Below are 25,425 nucleotides of genomic sequence, written 5' to 3' on the forward strand. Positions count from 1 at the left end.
ACAGTGAAAATGGGTAACACAAGTTACTCAAAGATTGCGGGGATTGGTGACATTTGTATCAAGACAAATGTCGGATGCACATTGGTTCTAAAGGATGTGCGGCATGTACCTGATTTGCGGATGAACTTGATCTCGGGAATTGCTTTAGACCGAGATGGATACGAGAGTTATTTTGCAAATCAAAAGTGGAGACTCACTAAGGGATCATTGGTGATTGCAAAGGGAGTTGCTCGTGGCACGTTGTACAGGACAAATGCAGAAATATGCCAAGGTGAATTGAACGCGGCACAAGATGAGATTTCTGTAGATTTGTGGCACAAAAGAATGGGTCATATGAGCGAGAAGGGATTGCAGATTCTTGCCAAGAAATCACTCATTTCTTATGCCAAAGGTACAACGGTAAAACCTTGTGACTACTGTTTATTTGGTAAGCAGCATAGAGTCTCATTTCAGACATCGTCTGAAAGAAAATTGAATATACTTGATTTAGTATATTCTGATGTTTGCGGCCCAATGGAAATTGAATCAATGGGCGGTAACAAATATTTTGTTACTTTTATTGATGATGCTTCACGAAAATTATGGGTTTATATTTTGAAAACCAAAGATCAGGTGTTTCAAGTTTTCCAGAAGTTTCATGCTCTAGTAGAAAGGGAGACGGGTCGAAAGCTAAAGCGTCTCCGAAGTGACAATGGAGGTGAGTACACTTCAAGGGAATTTGAAGAGTATTGTTCAAGTCATGGGATCAGACATGAAAAGACAGTTCCTGGAACCCCACAGCACAATGGCGTAGCCGAGAGGATGAACCGCACCATTGTGGAGAAGGTGAGAAGCATGCTCAGAATGGCTAAACTGCCTAAGTCATTCTGGGGTGAAGCAGTTCAGACAGCCTGTTACCTGATCAATAGGAGTCCATCAGTTCCGTTGGCGTTTGAAATCCCAGAGAGAGTTTGGACCAACAAGGAGGTGTCCTACTCGCATCTGAAGGTGTTCGGTTGCAGAGCTTTTGCACATGTACCAAAAGAGCAGAGAACAAAGCTGGATGATAAATCTGTTCCCTGCATATTTATCGGATATGGAGATGAAGAGTTCGGGTACAGACTGTGGGATCCTGTAAAGAAGAAGGTCATCAGAAGCAGAGATGTAGTCTTCCGAGAAAGTGAAGTTGGAACTGCTGCTGATATGTCAGAAAAGGCGAAGAATGGTATAATTCCTAACTTTGTTACTATTCCTTCTACTTCTAACAATCCCACAAGTGCAGAAAGTACGACCGACGAGGTTGCCGAGCAGGGGGAGCAACCTGGTGAGGTTATTGAGCAGGGGGAGCAACTTGATGAAGGTGTCGAGGAAGTGGAGCACCCCACTCAGGGAGAAGAACAACCTCAACCTCTGAGGAGATCAGAGAGGCCAAGGGTAGAGTCATGCAGGTACCCTTCCACAGAGTATGTCCTCATCAGTGATGAGGGGGAGCCAGAAAGTCTTAAGGAGGTGTTGTCCCATCCAGAAAAGAACCAGTGGATGAAAGCTATGCAAGAAGAGATGGAATCTCTACAGAAAAATGGCACATACAAGCTGGTTGAACTTCCAAAGGGTAAAAGACCACTCAAATGCAAATGGGTCTTTAAACTCAAGAAAGATGGAAATGGCAAGCTGGTCAGATACAAAGCTCGATTGGTGGTTAAAGGCTTCGAACAAAAGAAAGGTATTGATTTTGACGAAATTTTCTCACCTGTTGTCAAAATGACTTCTATTCGAACAATTTTGAGCTTAGCAGCTAGCCTAGATCTTGAAGTGGAGCAGTTGGATGTGAAAACTGCATTTCTTCATGGAGATTTGGAAGAGGAGATTTATATGGAGCAGCCAGAAGGATTTGAAGTAGCTGGAAAGAAACACATGGTGTGCAAATTGAATAAGAGTCTTTATGGATTGAAGCAGGCACCAAGGCAGTGGTACATGAAGTTTGACTCATTCATGAAAAGTCAAACATACCTAAAGACCTATTCTGATCCATGTGTATACTTCAAAAGATTTTCTGAGAATAACTTTATTATATTGTTATTGTATGTGGATGACATGTTAATTGTAGGAAAAGACAAGGGGTTGATAGCAAAGTTGAAGGGAGATCTGTCCAAGTCATTTGATATGAAGGACTTGGGCCCAACACAACAAATTCTAGGGATGAAGATAGTTTGAGAGAGAACAAGTAGAAAGTTGTGGCTATCTCAGGAGAAGTACATTGAACGTGTACTAGAACGCTTCAACATGAAGAATGATAAGCCAGTCAGCACACCTCTTGCTGGTCATCTAAAGTTGAGTAAGAAGATGTGTCCTACAACAGTGGAGGAGAAAGGGAACATGGCTAAAGTTCTTTATTCTTCAGCAGTCGGAAGCTTAATGTATGCAATGATATGCACTAGCCTTATATTGCTCACACAGTTGGTGTTGCCAGCAGGTTTCTTAAAAATCCTGAAAAGGAACATTGGGAAGCAGTCAAGTGGATACTCAGGTACCTGAGAGGTACCACGGGACATTGTTTGTGCTTTGGAGGATCCGATCCAATCTTGAAAGGCTATACAGATGCTGATATGACAGGTGACATTGACAACAGAAAATCCACTACTGGATATTTGTTTACATTTTCAGGGGGAGCTATATCATGGCAGTCTAAGTTGCAGAAGTGTGTTGCACTTTCAACAGCTGAAGCAGAGTACATTGCCGCTACAGAAACTGGCAAGGAGATGATATGGCTCAAACGGTTCCTTCAAGAGCTTGGATTGCATCAGAAGGAGTATGTCGTCTATTGTGACAGTCAAAGTGCAATAGACCTTAGCAAGAACTCTATGTACCATGCAAGGACCAAACACATAGATGTGAGATATCATTGGATTAGTGAGCAGATGGAGAACGAATCTTTACAGGTCAAAAAGATTCATACAAGTGAGAATCCTTCCGATATGCTGACCAAAGTGGTACCAAGAGACAAGTTTGAGCTATGCAAAGAACTTGTCCACATACACTCAAACTAGAAACTGCGAAGTTACCTCCTTCGGGTGAATGAGACTAGAGGGGGAGATCTGTGGGGTCCAACCCACATTTTAAGGAAGTTGTTTTCTTCCTTTCTTCTTCATTTTCAAAGTTGGCAGAAGCAGGCAGCCCACGTTTCTCATTTTTCTGTCAAAAATGACAGGCTGCAGAAGTTGAAAAATCAAGGTTGGTAGGCATATTTTGCCTATAAAATGAGAGTTTCGGCTCTCATTCTTTCATCACAATCTCAGAGGAAAATATATCTGAGAGCTAGAAAGAAAGAGTGAGGTTTCACAGACAGGGTATAAGAAAATAGTCTGTGAAGAAAATAGAGAGTGTGAGCAATATTGTAGTGAGGTGAAATATCAAAAGAGGGTTATTTCTTTTGAGTATTGTAGTGGTCTTTGTAGTATTTTACTCGGGCCTACAAAGTGTAAATTCCTTACTATAGTGATATCAGTTGCTCCTCTCGGGGTCGTGGTTTTTCCCTTATTCAGAAGGGTTTTCCACGTAAAAATCTTGGTGTCATTGTTACTCTTTTATTCTTGTTAATTACCGTATCTCGGTGCTACATTATTATTCCGCTTTTATTACCGTAAATATTATTTTGACAGGGGGTTTATTCCCAACATGCAGATCATAATTAATAAATCCAAAATCAAATTTAGAAAAAAATAATATAATACAAAGACATCGAAAAGAAAAATCATACATGCTAAAATTAGTTACCAGCAATAAGCACAAGGAGAGTGGTGAAAAGGATGGCAAGTTTTCCAGCCATATTAATACTACTAGTTTAAGACTTTGAGGTTGATAAGAGTAATTAGTACAATAGTGATGCATTTCCATACTCCACGAAAGGGCAGTATATATAGACTTTTTTCCAGATATTTGGCAAGGGCTACTACTACTAGTACTATATTATATTGCAAGAGTACACAATCCTCTTTTTAATAGTACCCCTAGAATCAGAGGCGGATTTATAATTGAAATTTAATGAGTTCAATTTTATACTTAATTAATTATATTGTTAAAATCATAAATTCTAATTTAATATTTATTGAAACTTTAATAGAATTATATATATATTACTTCATGTCGAAAGTTAATGAATCCATAGCCATCCGCCCCTGCCTAGAATTATACTTGTAAAAGTGATGGAGTGAAGTTTTATGATAAACATGAGAATCATTTACGATGCAACTCCATGCGAAGAAACCCGCACTTGTCGGATCTTGCCTCACGAAATGTGGTATTCAATGTTAAAACGACTGTATTAATTATTATGCTAATTATTATAGTGTGAATGAAGAGATAGTTAATTAAGTTGCTATTGCAATGGACAGTGCACATTTCTTGGACGACTGACATATGTCCACTTCCAATTTCAATTATTTAGAGTAACTAACTAATTAAAGATTGGTCTAACTAACAATAGTTGTCAACGATGTAAGGACTAGAAATAGAAGAAAACTCACCCACCAAATGTAGTATTTCAACTGGAGGGTGGCAATATATTATTCGGGCACGATGAAACAAAAAAATTGGGTGAGATCATCTCTGATATCATAATAAATAACTAAATAAATTATGGATCTGACACAACTCCAAACCCCAACTCATGAAGTGAGAATTGTCTAAGCAATATATGGAGAGCAAGCCCCTCATCCGTATTCGATAGGAGTGATTCGATAAATTTCCTGGAGCCGGCTAGATAGTAAGGCAACTAAAGGGGAGAAAGTAAAAAATAACCAGATTTACAATTGGTCGTTTAAAAATAGCTCAGTTTCAAAAGTAATTGAAATTTAGCTACTTTTTATGTAAAGATAAATCTGAGCGAAAACACTATTCAAAACCCCGAAAATACGCCAGTATATTATATTGGAGTTCCACCATAAGTATGCTTGAACTCCAGCATATTATACTGGAGTTCCAGGTTAAGTATGCTGGAACTCCAGCATAATATGATGGAGTTCCAGCATAAGTACACTAGAACTCCAGCATATTATACTGGAGTTCCAGTAAGTATAATTGTCCTGTATAATATACTGGAGTTTGGACCACCGCTGCTCCAGTCTCTAGTATATTATACTGGAGTCAGCAAAGTAGTCCAGCATAATATGCTGGAGTTCATACACAGGTGCACCGAACTCCAGTATATTATGCCGGATCGGTCTCTGTTGTAGCAAAATAGTGGCTATTTTTCATTGACTTCGTAAACGCTGGCTATTTTTGAATGATCAGTCCGAAAACTGACTATACCGTGCTATTTTTACCAACTAAAGCCATGGCTTTAGGCCTCAATTTTGAAGGCCCCAAAATTTACCAAGTATCGATAAATTTACCAAGTATCAATAAATTTTGGAGACCATCGGTAGGAAAATGGTTGGTGGAAAAATGGTTTCCCACGACATTCGTGAGTAATTCCCAGCGAGTTTCCCACTGAGGGTTTGGTGGGGTCACCAAGTGTAATTTCCCACAACGTCGTGGGAAAAGTAAGAAAATAAAATAATTTAATTTTCTTATGTTTCCCACCGAATCCGTGGGAATATTAAAAATAATTCAGATATTTTTTTTTATTTTACCCATGGAAGTAGTGGAAAAGATTCATAACACATATGAAAATTCCCACGAAAAATCAGTGGGAAATGTTGAAATTCTGGAAAAAAAAATGCACAAAATTCCAACAGAGTCGGTGGGAAATCTAAAAAATATCTTCATGGCCAAATCTGTTTTTAGAACTAGACCACCTGCCAAACAGAAAGTACAACGAACAATACAAGACTAAATACAATTAAGCATTCAAATACCAAATTCAACATGCAATCCAATTCATTTCATAAACAACAACTAATCAATTCATTTCATAATTAATCCAACTAATCCAAAAGTAGAACAAAAACTCAAAAATCCAACATTCAATATTCAACATCCAAATACCATCCAAGACAAGCTAATAAAAGAAACTACTCCTTAGTTATCATCAGATGCTGGAGAACGGGGCACATGAAATGCACCAGATTCTAAGAGGGAGTTTATCTGAGACTTGAGACTTTTAACATCACTAGTGACAAGTCTTAATGCATCGTCCTTTCGCCTCATTTCTTCCTCTCTTAGCCTATCTTCTTCATCCCTTCGCGTTGCCTCGTCTTCCTTTGCAGCCCTTTCTTGAAGATACAATTCTGTAATCTTCGCTACCTTCCTATTCAATTGCTCAAACTCATCCAGATCAACCGAGCAATATGACAAAAAATAAGAACCAACCAATCCAGAAGTGCGACGACCGAGACTAAACTCTGATCCAAGGCCGTAAACTCTTCCCTTATGCATGCCACTAGCTGCCCTAATCCACATGTCCATGATCTCCTCTTGGGTTGGTTGGATTGGCCTACCTTGATCATCAATCGGCTGGCTTTGAATGAACTCCTCCAAGATTTGTTTGAAATTATCCTGTAAAAAAATTACAATTATTATAAAAGTAAAATTTAAAGAAAATTTATGCACGTAACTTTATTCCTCAAATTTTAAAGTGAAACACACAGAAAGATAATGTGTAGACAATGCATCGGTACTTCTAATGGGGGAAAATTACTACACCATCTCTTTTGTAAAAATCAATACCCATAATCTACTAGCTACTAGTTCTCCAGTATTTGTAATGGGGAAACAATAAGATGAATTTCAGTATATTTACCCAAACAAAGTTTTTACATATAAAATCTCAATAAGCAGGCACAAATGAAGGAACATAGAAATATTAGATTCTGAATTATATGAAAGAGTCTTTAGGCTTTTCCACATTTTCAAACAGCTCAAGAATGAACTACAATTGTTTTTGGTTTTTATCTGGTTCTAGAATTGTTCTTCATTTTTCTTTCTCTTTAGCTTTCTTCATCTTTGAATGCAGAAGTTAATCTATCTACAAGGTTTTGCCATCATAGGTACATCAGGTCATAATCACAATAAAAAAACAGAGAGATAAGGAAAACACAGAACAACAACGAAGCAACACCAAACTGACACAAGAGCGATGGAAGAACAACAATTAACCAAAAGAGATGGTATTTGAATTTAGATAATATTGTTACATGAGTGATAGGTACAATTCAACAAGAAGTTGATTCTATAGCATTTGAAGCAGAAACAAACAAGAGCTTATTTCACTATCTACCTACCAAACATATGCAAGATTTGCAGAATGGCACTATGTGCGATACTTGTGAGGTCAAAAAGGCAAGCAAAAGCTGTAGAGCTAAATAAGGATAGTAGGGTGTGTAAGCACGTGATTTTTGCCCTATGAGAGAATTACTCCCAAAAAATTCAAAATAAAACAATTTTTCTTTGTGTGCAATTTTGAGAATTTTTGTGGCTTTTTTGGATAATTATTTGTATTTTGTCCGTGCATGTTTATTTGTTAAATTAATAAAAAATACAAAATATGTAGCATTTGCATTTAAGATTTAATTCTACAATTAGGAGCAATTAAGTTTGTTTTACTAGAACAAAAAATCATAAAAATAATGTATGTTGCATTTTTAGCATTTAATGTCCAAATTGTGTGATTTTATCGTAATTGTTATTTAATTGTGTGTTAATTGTTATTGAGAGTTAATTTGCACTTTTATAAATTAATTTAGTTCTATAGGATAATTTAGGATTTTTAGAAATTAGTTTTAGTTTAAAAAAAATAAAAGAAGAAAAAAAGAAGCAATAAAAGAAGAAGAAAATCGGATTGGGCCACCTTTTAATTTAAATCAACCAGGCCCAAGCCAAATAACCCCACCGGGTCGACCCGACCCAGTCCGCCCCATAACCCAAACTAATCCCAACCCCCTCACCCCCCATTTTCATTTTTTCATTTTTCCCAACCCTAAAAAACCTAAAGCTATCCGCCCCCCCCCTCTTCTTCTCCTTCTCCAAACCAAGCTCTCTCCCATGGCTGCCTTTCTCGCTGCTTCTGCTCCCTCACGTCCAGCGACCTCCCCTCCCATGGTTGCCCCGTCTTCATCTTCTTCGTCGTGGCCGCTGCTTCGTCGCCCAACCAGCAGCAACCAGCTTCCTCACGTCCAACGCCCCCCTCCCATGGCTGCCCCTTCCCCTTCACATCGTCATCTCCATCCTCACGTCCAAACGACCCCTCCAGTCACGAAACGAACCAGTCGACTCCCCCCCCCCCCCCCCCCCCCCGTCCGCCATTGACGAGCAGCAGCGCTGCTGCGTCGACCACCCTTGTCTTCTTCTTCTTCGTCCAGCAGCCATGAACGACCAGTGAAACAACCATCGCTGCTGCTTCTTCTTCTTCGTCCCCATAGGTCCCAAACGACCATCTGCTAAACAACCATAGTCCGTCGAGCTCCAACCTCCCATGGTTGCTATTTCTTCTGCCCCGTCTTCATCTTCTTCGACGAGCGTCGAACCATCGTCAAACCCAAACCACCATCACTGTTGCTGCTTCCACGACCACACGCACACACACGGATAGAGCATCAACAAGAGGTCATTGAAACAAAGTGAGAGATAGACGGAGGAAAAGCGAAGCAGTCCGGTTAAAGTCCGGCGAAGTTCTGTCAAGGTCTCGTTTGATTTTGTTTGAGTCCGTCGTTGTTCGTCGTTCGGTGAGGTCCAGTCTAAGTTCGTCGAGGTTAAAAGAGAAGGTAGGTTTTCGTTGAGTCGAGATCCGGTACGTCGAGGTTGCTTTCCGAGTTTTCCGTTTCCGTTCGAGTTCGTCGTTGTTCATTTCCGGTTAGTTGGTTTAAGTTTTATTTATGTCCGTATTTTGTTTGATATTCTCGGATCTGAAATCAGTATATGTTTGATTCTTTTCTTGTTCGTTGTTTATCATTTTTTGATTATTTCTTTAGTTTGTTTTATGTTCTTGTTTAGTTTTAATATAGAAGTGTTTAGTTTAATCATGTTGTTAGATTTAATTTAAAGTTCAATTGATTATTGAGTGATTTGAATCTACTTGTTTGTTATGTTCAATTTGTTACTGTTATTGAATCTGAAAGTATGTTTGTTGTTAAAAATATTGTTCAGTAAAAAATATTGAGTTTCTAGCCTAAATTTGTTGATGAAATTTGATTAGGAATTGTTTATAGCTGATGTATTTTGGTTAGATTGATTAGGTGAATTGGTTATAGCTGATGGAGGTAGAATGGTAAATTGCAGTATTTTCAGGGTAGAATGGTAAATTACAGTATTTTCAAGGGCATTTTCGGGATTTTAAATGAGTCTAAAAAATAATTAATGAGTGCTCCGTCCACTAGGTACCAATAATATTAAAATAATATGTAGTGGGGGACAAGATATAATGGTGGGGAATTAATATATTGTTTAATATAGTGGGGGACAAAACATTAGGTAGTGGGATTCAAAAGGGGGATGAGTAGAAGATGATGAGATTTAGTTTAAATGCTTCAAGTTTGTAAATAAATAGGGGGGAGCTGGACACAAATAAAGGAAGAAGGAGAAGAATTCGGAAAGAAAAAAGATTTTTGAGGATTCGAATTTGAAGAGAGTTTAAAAGAAAGAATTTTCCGAACATTAAGAGAAAATTAAGGGTTAAACATTAACTGGTCTTTCAATCTAAAAAAAAGGTTCATTTTGTTTTTGCCCGTTGATTATTGTTGGTGTTTCTGGATTTTCATGTGGTTTGTTCCTTGAGTTTGGTTGGTTATTTGCTACTACTTCACTGGTTATTGCTGGATTGTTATTTTGATTTTAAAATCTGTCATTGGTTTCTCGTTATTGGTTGTTACTGGTTGCGGGGTGTTGCTGTTGTTATATGCTACTGCATTTCTGCTGATCTTCCTTTTCTTTTACTTCCAATACCAGGTACACGACTGTAACCTTGTCGATATTGTAAACTGAAATGTGAAAACATGAATACATATGAAGAATGGAACTTTGAAGTTTTAATTTAACATTTTCTTTGTTTCTTTTACTGATTGTATTTAGGCTATTTCATGTATTAATTATTCTGTAAATCTCTGTTGTTTTGCATAACTAGGCATCTTGTAGTGATGTATTAAATAATACTCTGCTTTAGTTTGATTATTAGGTAGTGTATATTTAAGCATGCTCATTACTGTCAAATTGTTTAATAATTGGAATAAGAGGAAAATAACATAAGTTGGTCTTTAGTGAATCGGCTTGGCAAAACTGATTGGTTCACTAGCTATGAAGGTTTTAATATTGTCAACAGTAGGTTAATCGTGAACATGTAGCTAAATTTAGTTAAAGCATGAATTTAAATTAATTTTGTAAATTAGACATTATGGTATGATTTGAGTTCAAACAAGACGAGTTAACGTTTAAATTTAATAAACTTTCGAATGTGCATCAGTAATTAAGATTGATTCTAGTTTCAAATAGTTGTAAATAATTAATTCCAACGGTTCAAGTCATCTAACAATGCGAGTTTAATCTAGTTATAGGATAATTAGTTTCTTTTGAATATATTATTTGTCGATTCTGTATTTTATTTATAATTTCAATTTTAGTAATATTCCTTTCCGTTAACATTTGTCTTAATCTAGTATTTAATATGTTACGCCTTTTTTGGGCAAGCATGTAATTAATTAGGATTTTTTCTCTTTTATTTTAGAGACGAATTTAATAGAAATGTAGTCATTTTAGGATATCCTTAAAATAAATGAGACGAGCCTCGACAAACAAGAATACACAAGTTGAGGGGCCCTCAATAATTTGTTTTAAAATACTTAGACTTCGGGATGGGCCGTTTAGCAAAATTTCACAGCCCTACCCAAAAAAATAATGATACGCTAGTCGCTTTAGGCGCGTATTTAATAAGGTTATCTTCTTAAACTCGGGTGCACATTTATGTGACCCAAATCCAAATCTCAACAGAGTTGAAATATGCCAACAACCATGGGTGCATTGATGTGACGTGGTTCGAGATATATTTTTACGATGTTGCAATTCTCAATAAAAAATAATAATAATAATAAAAACGGTAAAGAGTTTAAAATTCGCACATATGTTCGTAATTGTATAAAATCAGACAATCAAGCCAAATATGACAGTTGAGCGACCGTGCTAGAACCACGGAACTCGGGAATGCCTAACACCTTCTCCCGGGTTAACAAAATTCCTTATCCAGATTTCTGGTGCGCAGACTGTTAAACAGAGTCATTCTTTTCCTCGATTCGGGATTCAACCGGTGACTTAGGACACCATAAATCTCCCAAGTGGCGACTCTGAAATAAATAAATAAATCCCGTTTCGATTGTCCTTTAATTGGAAAAACTCCCTTCCGCGCCCCTTCGCGGCGGCGCGGGCGAAAAAGGAGGTGTGACAGGGTGTACATTGCCTAAAAAGGTGGAAGTTTGCTTCTTTTGCTTTAGCCCAAAGAAGAGAGAAAAACACATTATATACAGATGGTAAGAGAGTCGTGCAACATAGAATGTAATAGAAAGTTTAAACTTAAATATGAAGCTCCTTGCATTTGACTATCAAGATTAGCCTATGTTAAAAAGAATGTAAATTACCAATATACCTTCCCAAAAATACTCTTAATACTTGACCGTATAAGTTATATCATGTACTGAACAATACGGATAGATCATGCAAGTAGGTCAATAATATAATTTCAAACCTACTTGTAAAATTGTTGAACTTCGGGGCAATTGAGCAATACATGTGTTGTAGCCGACTTTTTCTCCATCCCAGTCCAATTTCTTTTTTGATATTTCTTAGAACTTCTACCGGGTTGATTGAATATGGATATAGGCGGTGCCAAAAGATCATTGTCACCTTCATCGTCATGCCGATTTGGCCTATTTCTCAAACATGGCACGTGATGCTCAAAATAATATGAACAGAAATGAGAAGTTTCTTTAACTAGATATGCTTCACATATTGATCCCTCAATCTTGGATTTTTGTTTCATCATCCGTTTACATTTGCCAACAATCCAACATAGCATAATTTTAGATGGGAAGAAGTGTAATCAAAACACATAAAGGAAAAATAATTAATGGTTATTACCTCTCAAATGGATACATCAATCTACATTGAACAGGCCCTCCAAGTCGTCCCTCTCTTACAAGATGAATTGGAAGATGTTCCATTGTATTGAAAAAATCACATGGAAAATTTTTTTCCAGTTTATTTATAATTAAATGGATGTTACTTTCCATGAAAACTAGATTTTCCTCCCTCAATGTATTAGAACATAGGTCTTTGAAAAATAAGCTTATCTCTGTGATGAGTTTCCATATTCTCTCTGGAAATGATCTAAATGCAATAGGAAGTAATGATTCCATGAAAATGTGACAATCATGGCTTTTCATATACATCAGCTTTGCTTCTTTCATGTCAACACAATTGGATAAGTTTGAAGCATACCCATCAGGCATTCTCAAATTTCGAACCCAATCACAGATCTTTCATTTGTCATCCATTTTGAATGAATAACTGGCCTTAGGCTTCACCATCCTATTATTTTCTTGTCGTAGTTCTAATTCTCTTCACCTGTATTCCTGTAAGTCCATCCTGGCCTTCAAGTTATCTTTTGTCCTATTCTTGTCATCCATTACAGTATGAAACAGGTTATCAAAGAAGTTCTTTTCAATATGCATGACATCCAAGTTATGTCGAAGAAGATTATGCTTCTAATAAGGTAACTCCCAAAATATGCTCTGTTTAGTCCAATTATTTTACCGTATTGTTTTCGGGTTTACACCTAATATAGATGCACACTTTGGGTAATTGAATTCAGAGTTAGTTGACACAAGAATATATTCAACCCAACCGAAATCGCCATTGGGTCCAATTTTCTTGTTGCCAAAGCCAAAAAGGGTCGGGAGATCCAACTTTTTGTTTCTCAGAAAGGGGAGAGGAGAAGAATTTGATGGCTTCAGATTCAAGTTTAGTTATGAATTCTGTAAGGACGCTATGGTTAATGACTTTGAAGAATCCAAATTCTTCACAGGCCTTTACAATGAGGTTCTTTGAGTCAGGTTTTGAGAGGTGTATCAATGGAACACTATTGAAGAATGAGGATGATTTGCAGTTGTTTACTATGGAGAAACTTCCGAGATGAAGCTCAGCTGCGACAAACCCGAAATCAGCAACAACTATAAAATCCCTAAAAGATGTATGCGCTGGCTTGGTCTTTTGGAAGGGGGAATCCAAAAGACTTAGATTTATGTCCCTAAATCCCTAAATTGCGATATAAAATCCCTAAATTTCGACAGAAAATTCCTAAATTACGCTCTATAAGACATAAAAGACTTAGGTTTAATAACAATAATTTTTTCAAACCTAGGGTTTGAAATAGCAAAAAATCCCTAAATTTTGAAAAATCAAAATCGGAAAGGAGGGGGTGAGAGAGAGAGAGAGAGAGGAGCGAGAGAACGAGAGTTACCTGGGAAGGGATCGGAGTGAGCTCGAGGTGAAAATTGGTCTCGACGGAGAGACAGAGGCGGAAAGGGCAGAAACTATGAAATATAGAGTGAGAGAAAACTAAAAGGCCGTATGTGAATAATAAGATAACTGTCCCACTACATGCGTGGGAACTCTATGGGAAAACCTTTTCAATAAAACATAAAAATTCAAAGTTCAAAATTTTTTGTTTACGCGGAATATTTGAAAATATTTAAATATTTAAAAACAATTTTTTTTATTTTTCCCACTGTTTTCCCTGGGAAATTCTTTTAGTTTTATATAATTATTTTTTATGACTTTTCCCACAGAACCAGATGAAAGTAAATTGCGCTCATTTTTGCGCCAAAATGTTCCCATAGATAGACAATGGGAAACATTATTGTTTTTGCGTGGAAAAGAAATTTTACTTTTCCTACTGAGTTTCGGTGGGAATTGCCACTAATAATTTATCCATGGGAAATTTCCGTGGGAAAATGCTGTATTTCTAGTAGTGTCGATGGTGTTTCATAGTATATGATTCTGTACCCGGCCTCATAGAGAGCTCGGTCATACCCGGCCACACAAGGGCTCGGTTGTGTTTCACATTGTATCTCATCATACACAATTGATCAGTGGTTGCACAATAGGTGTCGTGCCTGGTCCTCTATATATAACGTGGCACGGTAAGTAAAATGGATACATTTACATGTATATAACTGCCATTCAAGATCATTTTCAATAAATACTAAGAGTAACTCAAATGAATCATATTTTTCGACCTCAAGATAATAACCGAGAACATCTTAGACATGAAAGAAATGCTACCAGCAAAAATGTACAAGAACAGGAACAACGTTATTCAGAAAGTTTAGAACAAACCAATCTTACAACACAGAAATCCTTTAGAGAGAGATTCTTACACCAAATCATGCCAAGAATGAAGGTTGCCTTACATACCTTTTTGAAGAACTAGTTACACCTTCTGAATTCTTATGCTCCTATGGTGATTAACTCCGCCCTTAATGGATCTTCAGAAATCGATATAAAAAAATAACTGATATTACACTGACAATTTCAAGCTTCTTCACACTAGATCCTATAGAGTTCGCCTCCGATTTAGCCTTCGATTCTTTGGGAATTCTAAAAGGGTTTGAGAGCATTTTGAGTGAGCTAAAGTGGGTGATATCTCCTGGAATGAAAGAGAAGAGAGCTGCAAAACCTTTTATACTATACCTAATTTAGAAAATTCTGCCGTCCCAAGTGCTAAACGGATCCCCCCCCACCAGCCATTGTGCCCGGTGGGACAGTTGCCGCAAGCCAAATGAAACTGCCTCTCTGCCCTGTAACGTGCCTTCAGCTGATTGGTGGTACCAAACCCTCGTTAATCCTTAACTTCATATATGCAGAGAAATAATGTGGGGTGTAACAATAACGAGTTCACTTTTTAAGAAATGGAAGAGCAAGTTTTTTTAAGATTAAATCCAGATACTTGTTATTGTAATCTCTCAATGAATTAAAACCAGAGTTGTAATATAGTAGTGAAACTCCATATCCCTTTTCTTCATTCTGTACTTTGAAATGTCTAATCGCATAGAGGGAAAAAAAGGATCTCTATCAAATGCATTATCATCTTGTGCAATTAATCAAGAATGACAGGATATGGTTTAGCTTCCCTGAAATATCTGTCCACTTTTTAGATATACATTTCAACTTAATTCTCAAGATTCTTTAATGGTATTTTAAGAAACTTGCATATTGTCACGAGTCTAGCAATTTTGCATCATTTACTATCGAAAGCATCGGTCTTTATTCTACCTAATTAGGAGAAAATAGGAGACAAATTAAGATTTTATGAGTAACAATTTTCTTATCTTAGAGAAAAGTGCATAAACAGGAACTGAAGATTTGGAAGTGACACGTAAAATGGTTCGGAAATTAAAATCAAAGGAAACATATATCGCGCGTGCACACATGTATATTGCGCGATATTCTTTTATTTAATTGAAGAACACATAGTACGAGATTTGGAGCTGACATATAAAATGTATGGGAAATAAAATCGAAGGAAATATATATTGCGCGCACACATATATATTGAGCGATATTCTTTTATTTAATTGAAGAACACATATGACGTCTCCTATTTTATTCCTTAGCTTGGAGACGAGGCCTTATCATACAGATCCTCCCATATGTATCATGCCAATCACAAACGGGACAAGTCAAACTTGTGCAATCATAGTTTCTTTGACAAGGTGCCCAACAATTTGGAGGTAATTGAGATAGTTTCGCTGCAAATGGTTGTAGATCTCGTAGGGCCCTCACATGAATTTTCGTAGACCAAAATGAATGGGCTGCAAATCATATTTAAATCCAAAATTGAATTTAGTACCCAAAAAAATAAAAAAAATAATTAACTTAAATAGCCGTCCACCCGGCCGTTAAACTAAAAATAGCCGGCAAATATATAAGACATATATAATTCATGTGTAATATGTGAATTATCGTGTATAATCAGTGTATAGATCTATATATGTATACTGGCTAAAAAAAGTAAACAGTAAATTCGTCCGGCTATTTGTGCAAAGATACCGTTAAAATACAAAGCCAATGAAAAAACATACATGTCAAACAATATGCATCTATATTTTAACAATGTAGGAGGCTAAAATAAGTTACCAGCAATAAGCACAAGGAGAGTGGTGAGAAGGATAGCAACTTTTCCAGCCATGTTAATACTCCTAGTTGAGTAGACTTCAGAGGTTGATAAGAGTAATTACTAGTACAATAGTAATGCATTTCCATCCTCCACCAGGGGCAGTATTTATAGACTTTTTCAAGATATTTGGCAAGTGCTACTAGTACTACTATTAGTATTATAATATACCTACATAGTCCTAAATTCTAATTACACCTTGAATCATGTAAAAGTGGTGCTAACATTTGCATGCATTCTTCTCTTACCCAAGTAGGTTTAATCTTAATTAAAATCTCAATTTGAAATTTTTTGTAGCAATTATATGAGCAACGCAAATCCACCAGCAGTATAGAACTTCAAGCTTCTCGTTTCAAACTCTGCGGTCAGCAACTAAAACATAGTAGCATACAATCAGAATATAAAATTATTGGTGCATACAAACTTGCATCAATTATATTATTGCATGTGTTTTGTATGTCGTGAACTGTATGTCTGCATGTCTAGTGATACATTGAACATATAAATAACATATAACCGACATATACAATACATACAACTTATTTGTATATCATGATTCTTCTTTTTCATTGAGATTCAATTTGAAATTCCAATCAAAACCAACTTGAATCTTTACCAAAATCCCTGCAAATTGAGATATAATTTCCAACCAGATATTTCAATTATTTTCGAGAACACCTAATCTAAACAAATATTAATTTTGCAAAATTCAGTTTTTAAATTCGAAGCTTCAAAGTTTTTTAATAGCTGTCAATGAAGTCTTATTCAAGCGGAAGATTGGAGTCTGAATCTCTGCTTCTTCTTTTTGGTTCTCAAAAAGTTCATTACTTTTATAATTAAATTATCTCTTTATTAGAGATAAAAACGTTTATAATTAAGAATTAGGTAAAAATTCTTTATTACTCGTACATTGCAAGAGTACATAATCCTCTTTTTTATAGTACCTCGAGAATTATACTTGTAAAAGTGATGGTGTGAAATTCCATGATATATATCAACATTATTTACGATGCAACTCCAGGCGAAGAAATCCGCACTTGTCGGATCTTGCCTCACGAAATATTAATAACTTGTACATTTATTCGCGCTTTGCGCGATCGTAAAGAAAAATAAAATATGACTAAATAATTAATGTCATATAAAAGAAGCTCAATCTCTATTAATCAAACATTTTTCATGATTTTAACATGAATTATTACATTGATTACAACTGGTGAAATAAAAAGGTTAAGTATGCATTTCGATATTATTTGGTTGAAGTTTGAAAAACAAAAGTATTTGATATCCAAATATTATTTCAAATAGCATTAAATAATATCTATAGCGAAGCCAAAATAATCTTCATGAATGTCAGATATTCCTGTTTTGAGAATGTTACTGCATGTGATAATTCTCCACCAATCCAAATTTAGCAGTTAACAATAATTCAATGAGTGAGATTAGAATTCTACTACCATCATTCTTATATGCTATAATTATTTTTATTTTTCTTGTTTTACTTTCTATTTTGGGTTCTAACAGCAATAAATCATGAGAAACTAACTACAATGACCAAAACTTAGTGTTAATTAGACTACTCTTATAGCTCTGTATACTATTAATGCTAAGGCAAAATTACATAACAAAGTGATTTGAACTTACACGTGTGGTCTTCAATTTGTTTTCTTAACATTCGTTCATTTTCTCCTCCTTTGTAGTCGTACCATTTTACAAATATAAGAATATTCAAAATTCAGAATCTGTAATGCTACAATACTAGTTAATAAAAGTGGTGTAAACTTTCATTGTTAAGACCATCAGCCAGCCACAATATGATGTCTTATGAACAACTCATGCCAATAAACTGCTCAAATAACTCTACCTTGTCAATCCAACAAAGAAGAAAGATGTTAAGCTCATGTTTTCTCGGGATTGTTTATAGAAGAACCCGTTCTCACTAATTAATGCAAATACCTCAAAAAGACATGACATTACTGTCAGGGATGAATTGACACTTTTTCCTGAATTCTAAAGTTGATCCAGTCATCACTCCTATTTTCAAAAATGCCTCTAATATGATTATCTCGATGATAGAGGACAATTTCCATTTTTAGGGAGGGGTGATTACATCTTCTTTCCCTGTGAGTTCTCGAATCTATGAAAATAAAAGGTGATTGTAGATCGGTAGCCAATTAATGGTTATACACTATATGAAAAAAGCTATGAAAGATGCCGGTGCATAAGGTGTGAAAATTAGAATAACATGTAAATAAAAATAACAAACTTGTAATCATGCAATTTTAAGAGTGTTGCATTTCTTTTTTCTTGAATGGAGTTCTGCACTTGGAAAATCTGTAATGCCTATTGCATATAATGAAGGGAAGTTAAAAAGTGGCAACGAAGCTAAACCAATTCTTCTCTACAAAGGTTAGAGCTTGTGAAAACTGCAGGTAAGATTTAAAAATTTATCTTCTATTTTAAAAACCTAAAAATTAGAAATACCACTCCCATTATTGGCAATACATGTCATAATCACTTATTTCACATGTACCATTCCTTTATCTTTTCTCTTCACTCAATTATATGTGTCAAAATGCATGAGTCCAAGTAAGTTGCTCAAAATCATTTTAATGTCTGTACCAAAATATAAAAACAACAGGTTGCAATAACTGAAGTACAAATGTATCACAATAGCAAGGTACATGTCATGACGCATACCTAACATCAGAAAGATATAATGAAAGTAAATGTAAATATACTATATATAGTATCATGTAAGATAAAATCCAGTAACAATGATCTTCTACAATTGAAGGCCATCTTAGTCTGTTCCATACATGCTTCAAATATCCACCCTTTTAAATCACACAACCAGCGTTTTTGAAGGAAATAACAGGCAGTCATATCCAACTCAAACATATAGGAATGGAGAATTTATTAGAAATAGCGTTACGGAAAATCACCATTATGTCTGTAGCTTTGAGCCCAAGTATTCAGCTGAAGTTTTAGCCCAATATATGTCCTTTATATATGTCTGATTCTCGTGTAAGTAATGAGACCAAACAAACACATCTGATAAACATATACTACTAGAAATCCGGAAAAAAACGATCAAAATTTGTCGATCAAAATTGGTCTGTCAAGAAAAGCGACCAAAATTGGTCGCTAAATTGGAGAAAATAATTAAATAATTATTCTAAAAACATTAGCGACCAAGGTTGGTTGCTTTTTGGTCGATAATGTGGTCAAAATATTGACCGGACTGGTTAGACTTGCTTGATCAAAGAAATACTGAAATTAGCGACCAACTTTGGTCGCTAAAGTGGGACCCACCTATAAAATTTTAATAATTATATTACTATTTAAAACAAATGTCACGACCCCAAATACCGATCGTGATGGCACCTATCACATTACTAGGCAAGCCAACTAATCAATTTACCATAACCTTTTTTCCTTTAACATCTAAGCCATTTTCTAAAGCAAGTTTTAAATACCAAATTCATTATAAGCGTTTAAGCAACAGAAATATGCGGAAGTCAAGATAACAGGGAAACTACACAGCCCCAACAATTTGGTGTCACGAGTCTAGAGCCTCTAATACAAGTCTGATTACCTAATACATCCATAGTCTAGAAAATGCGAAAAATAATAAGATAGGGGAGAGAGAACAGGGTTGCAGATGCCATGCAGCTACCTCGAAGTCTCCGTCAAATGCTGAAACAGCTGAAAGCCCTCACTCGGTCGCTCGGGCACCTGAATTTGCACACAAGGTGCAAGGAGTAACGTGAGTACGCCAAATCAGTAAGTAACTAAAGTAAATAAGGACTGAAAGCAGTAACGAGCAGTTCAAAACATATAGCTTAAAAATCAGTTCCATCATAAAAATCATCATTTCTAGTTTAAACATTGAAATAAATTACTTAGCAATATATCCAATAGAGGCTTATTTAAAAGAAGAGTGAAAATAGTGAAACCAGTGAAAACATCATAACAGGGCCCCTCGAGCAAGGAATCACTCAGAATATGGCCCCTCAGGCAGCCTCTCAGTCACTCGGCTCATTATATCTCATAATAATAATAGAAATCATAGTAACCACTGTGGCGTGCAGCCCGATCCATATATTTATAGTCGACTACGCTCACTGGGGGCGTGCATACTCCGGAAGGGCTCCTACAACCCAAGCGTCATATCACTGCGGCGTGCAGCCCGATTCCATATGTATATCGCTACGGCGTGCAGCCCGATCCATATAAGTATTGCTGCGGCGTGCAAGCCGATCCATAACTCACATATATACAAATATCCTCACAATTAGGTTCTCAACCTCTCTCAGTCATTAACCTCACAGCCTCTCAGGCTTATCAATAGAGATTAGGGAACTCAGCCCAAACAGTCCTCACAATTAGGAGTAGAGTGATAAAATCAGTTTTAATCATTTAAACGGGTAAAACAAGACTGAGGATATACTTCTAGAAAGTAAAGTGAGAAAAATAGTCAAAATGCCTCTAAGAGTTGCTACAGGTCGGCACAAGGCCCCAAACATGGCATACAGCCCATAATACAATATAAATATCCAAAATACGAGATAACATAATATTTCCAAATCAAATCCGCGACTTAATATTCGCTACAGGACGGACCAAGTCACAATCCCTACTGGTGCACGCCCACACGCTCTTCACCTAGCATGTGCGACATCGCATTTATCAAAAACAAGTTCAATACCGGGGTTTTGCACCCTCAGTTCTAGATTTACAATGGTTACTTACCTCAAACCAGTGAAAATACTACTTTGCGACGCCTTTGCCCCTCGAATCGGCCTCCACTCGCGTCGAATCTATTCAACTCAGAATCATGACGTCAAAATATGCTAAGGGAACGAAGCTCAAGCGAAAACAATCAAAAAATACCAAAAATCCCGAAATTGGCCAAACCCGACCCCCGGGCCCACGTCTGGGAATTCGAAATTTTTTACATCAACAGATTCTTTATCTCCCCACGAGTTCATACATACCAAGAACATCAAAATCCATCCACAAATGACCCTTCAAATCCCAAATGTTTGGTCTCCAATTTCAAGCCCTAGTTCTTCAATTTTAGGCTTAAATTCCATGATTTTCTAGGTGAAATTCACATAATAATCGAGTTTCTAGACCAAGAATCTTACCTCCAAATATTTCCCCTTGAATCCCTCTTCAATCTCCTTCAAAAATCTCCAAAAATGAACAACTATGGAGGAAAATAGACCCACATTCACGGACAAGACGACCTTTTAAACATTCTGCCCAGGCCTGAAAATCCTTCTTCGCGAACGCGGTCAAAGCCTCGCGTTCGTGAAGCACAAAAATTCCGTTGACCAAAATTCTTCTTCGCGAACGCATTCCCCCATTGCGAACGTGATGCCTCAGCTTCACCAACCTACACGAACGCGACCCAGACTCACGCGAACGCGATGCCTACCAAATCCAGCCCTTCGCGAACACGGGACTACCCTTCGTGAACGCGAAGGCCAAACATGACGCCTCCCTTCCTGGCCTTCGCGAACGCGAGGGTCCTCTCACGAACGCGAAGACCAAATCACCTACAACAGCTGAAAACATTTTTCTGCAATTTCTCTTAACTCAAAATGATCTGTTCAACCCTCTGAAGCTCACCCGAGGCCCCCATGACCTCAACTAAAGGCATCAACATTTCCTAAAACCTCATTCAAACTTGTTCAAATCATCAAAAAACCTCAAACAACATCAAATCACCCAAAACACCTCAGATTCAAGCCTAAGCTTCTAAAATCTTCCAAATTTCGCTTTTGATAAAAAACCCAACCAAACCACGTTTGAATGACCTGAAATTTTGCACACACATCCCAAATGACGCAATGAAGCTACTGCAACTCTCGGAATTCCATTCCGACCCCTATATCGAAATCTCACCTATCAACTGGAAATCGCCAAGAATCCGATTTCACCAACTCAAGCCTAAATCTACTCCGAACCTCCAAAACTCATTCCGATCACGCTCCTAAGTCCCAAATCACCTCCAAAAGCTATCCGAACCATTGGAACTCACATCCGAGCCCTCTAACACACAAGTCAACATTCGATTGACTTTTCCAACTTAAACTCACTCTAAAGAGACTTTTTGCCTCAATTCTTACCAAATCCTTTCCGAACCCTAACCAATCAACCCGATCGCATATAGAACCATAATACAAAGCAATTAGAAGAAGAAATGGGAAAAACGGAGCGGTAACTCATGAGATGACTGGCCGAGTCGTCACAACAAATTATAAAATATAAATAAATATAATTTAAAATTAGCGACCAAAGTTGGTCGCTTACGAAAGGGGAAGCAGATAGAGACCAACTTTGGTCGCTAATCTGGGACCCAATTATAAAATTTTAATAATTATATTATTATTTAAAAAAATATAAAATATAAATAAATATAATTCAAAGTAAGCGACCAAAGTTGGTCGGTTATGAAAGGAGAAGCAAGTAGTGACCAATTTTGGTCACTATTTTTGGACCCAGTTCCAACGTTTAATAATTATATTATTTTTGAAAATATTTTATAAAATATAAATAAATCTTATTTAAAATTAGCGACCAAAGTTGGTCTCTTTTCATGTCAACATTGGTCAAAATTAAAAATCACTTTTGTATTTATTATCTAAATAATATAAATGTAATCCGTTAATACTTTTGTAATACAAGGGATGAATATACTAAAATATACTCTAACATGCTATATATGTAGTTAAAGTAGTACAACGAAGCGTGTTATATATATATATATATAGGTCGAGATATTTTATTTTTATTATTCAACGATGCATCTGAGTAGGTTATAAGTCGATAAATCAATTTACACACAGATATATTTGATGAAAAATTATATATACTAATTAGGATCTTGACAAGTCTATCAATCCCTAAAAGAACCCGACCATATACAACTAATATTCAAAAAAAATAATCCTTGCATAACTAATCCATATACAACTAATATATGCATAACTAATCCCTGTATTATTTATTCTTGCATAACTAATACATACATAACTAATACGTGAATAACTAATACCTGCATAAATCTAACCGACAACCAAAGGACCCTATGTGTGCAAATCAAAGTTTCTAGTTTTGACAAATCAAAGTGTCTTGACTGCTTTTAAATTATATTATATACTATTTAAAGAAATGTACGCATATATATTTTTTTGACAAGAAAAGACTACTGGTCAGAGAAAAAGTCTCACTACTTATGGCATTCAATCTGTAGCCTTTTCTTTTCAAAATTAATGTGTTGTCCTTTATTTAAAAGTAGTCTTGGGATTTACAAAAACTTTCTGAAGAAGTCTTGAAAGTACCTGTATGTGTTGGTACTATGCAAGATAAGTGTCAATGAACAAGAAAAGAAGATACAATTTCTCTCGAGGTTCTTTTAGGGATTGATAGACTTGTCAAGATCCTAATTAGTATATATAATTTTTCATCAAATATATATGTGCGTAAATTGATTCATTGATTTATAACCTACTCAGATGCATCGTTGAATATTAAAAATAATATATCTCGACTTATATCAATTAATCTGTTATAATTGATTCATCGACTTATAACCTAGTGATGAATGAATGTAATTCATTAACTCTGTTCAAATAATGAATACAGTATCATGTACTATAACATGCTATATATGTAGTTAAAGTAGCACGAAGTGTGTGTGTTATATATATACACACACACTAACATATACTATAACAAGCTATATATACGTTATAGTATTACAGTGAAGTGTCTGTGTGTGTGTCTATATATATATATACACACACACACACAATTCATAGAATAATATTATATTGGTTTATCAGTTCATTAATTATTCGTACGTAGTAATGTATAAGATTGATCATCAATTACAATATAGTTTATGCGTATGTATGAAATTACTCATATACTTAAATATAACTTAAAAAATTCCTTTACATACATGCTATTATAATCTATTAAAAGTAATTACCTAGTTAATATATTTTTTTAAAGATTATGCTTATAGTTTTTAATTATTTATAACTATTTTAGTTAAATAAAATAAATATTTATAGCTAATAAGATTTTTTATAGCTTATAATATTTAAAAACCAAAATAGAAAAAAGTTATTTAATTTTTTTTAGAAACAGTGACCAACGTTGGTCGCTATTTTGGTCAAACAGTAAAAAAAATAGCGACCAACATTGGTCGCTATTTTGGTCAAACGGTCAAAACTTAATTAGCTACCAAAAATAGCGACCAACGTTGGTTGCTTTTTATAAATCCAGACTCAAAAACGGGTTTCCCCCTCCCATTCTCTTATTTTCTAAAACAAAATTTCCCCAACTCTCTCTCATCACATTTCCCTCCCCTTCTCTATTTCCCTCACACAAATCAATCCCCCCACCCCGCACCACCACTGTGACTGCTTGAGCCACCGCTGGAGCTGCTGCCCCTTTCTCTTCTTCTCCACCTAAAAAAAACCTAGGTTTGAATTATAACCTTGAATCTTTGTTATCTTGTAACGACCCGACCGGTCATTTTGAGCTTTTACACCTTGCTCGTCAGTTCTCGGGCATGACTTGCCCCGCGTGATGGATTATGACTTATGTAAATTGTTGGATTTGGTTTTCAGGGTAATTGGAATGAATTTGGAAGAATAGTTTTCAGTTTGAAGTTTGAAATTTGAAATTTGAAAAGTTTGACCAAGATTTTACTTGTAGGTATATGATCTCGGATCGGAATTTTTATGATTTGGTTAGCTTCGTTAGGTGATTTGGAACTTAAGAGCGTGATCAGAATGCATTTTGAAAGTCCGTGGAAGGTTTAGGGTTTAATTGGCGAAATTGAGATCTTGGCGTTTTTCGGTTAATAGGTGAGATTTTAATATAGGGGTCGGAATGGAATTCCGGAAGCCGCAATAGCTCCGTTGTGTCATTTGTGATGTGTGTGCAAAATTTCAGGTCATTCGGACGTGGTTTGGTTGGGTTTTTTATCAAAAGCGGAATTTGGAAGTTCTTGAAATTCTTAGGCTTGAATCCGATGCGATTTTGGTGTTTTAATGTTGTTTTGAGCATTCCGAAGGTTGGAACAAGTTTGAATGAGGTTATGGGATGTGTTGTCATGTTTTGTTGAGGTCCCGAGGGCCTCGGGTGAGTTTCGGGTGGTCTATCGGACCATTTCATGTTGTGTGGAATTGCAAAAAACCAGCTGAAGTGCTGCAGACAATTTGTTCTTCGCGTTCGCGGTCTGGGACCCGCGTTCGCGAAGGGTGTTCCTT

The 25,425-nt window shown here is 36.1% G+C and overlaps 1 protein-coding gene across 1 annotated transcript; it reads right to left on the bottom strand.

Annotated features, from left to right (window-relative positions):
* Positions 1-5,893: 5,893 nt before the first annotated feature.
* LOC104242215 (uncharacterized) lies at positions 5,894-13,482 on the bottom strand. The gene is made up of 2 exons (XM_070153236.1): positions 13,415-13,482; positions 5,894-6,474 (listed from the first exon to the last, which is right to left on the bottom strand). Exon 2 carries the CDS (start codon positions 6,382-6,384, stop codon positions 5,998-6,000), a length of 387 nt encoding a protein of 128 aa, XP_070009337.1. The 5' UTR covers positions 6,385-6,474; positions 13,415-13,482; the 3' UTR covers positions 5,894-5,997.
* Between the last annotated feature and the right edge of the window lie 11,943 nt (positions 13,483-25,425).

Source organism: Nicotiana sylvestris, chromosome 8 (genome assembly GCF_000393655.2).
Source record: "Nicotiana sylvestris chromosome 8, ASM39365v2, whole genome shotgun sequence".
Taxonomy (NCBI): Eukaryota; Viridiplantae; Streptophyta; class Magnoliopsida; order Solanales; family Solanaceae; genus Nicotiana; species Nicotiana sylvestris.

What these genes read in the sequence shown, in the direction of transcription:
- LOC104242215 (XM_070153236.1), bottom strand. Translation starts at nt 6,384, where the DNA reads ATGGACATGTGGATTAGGGCAGCTAGTGGCATGCATAAGGGAAGAGTT.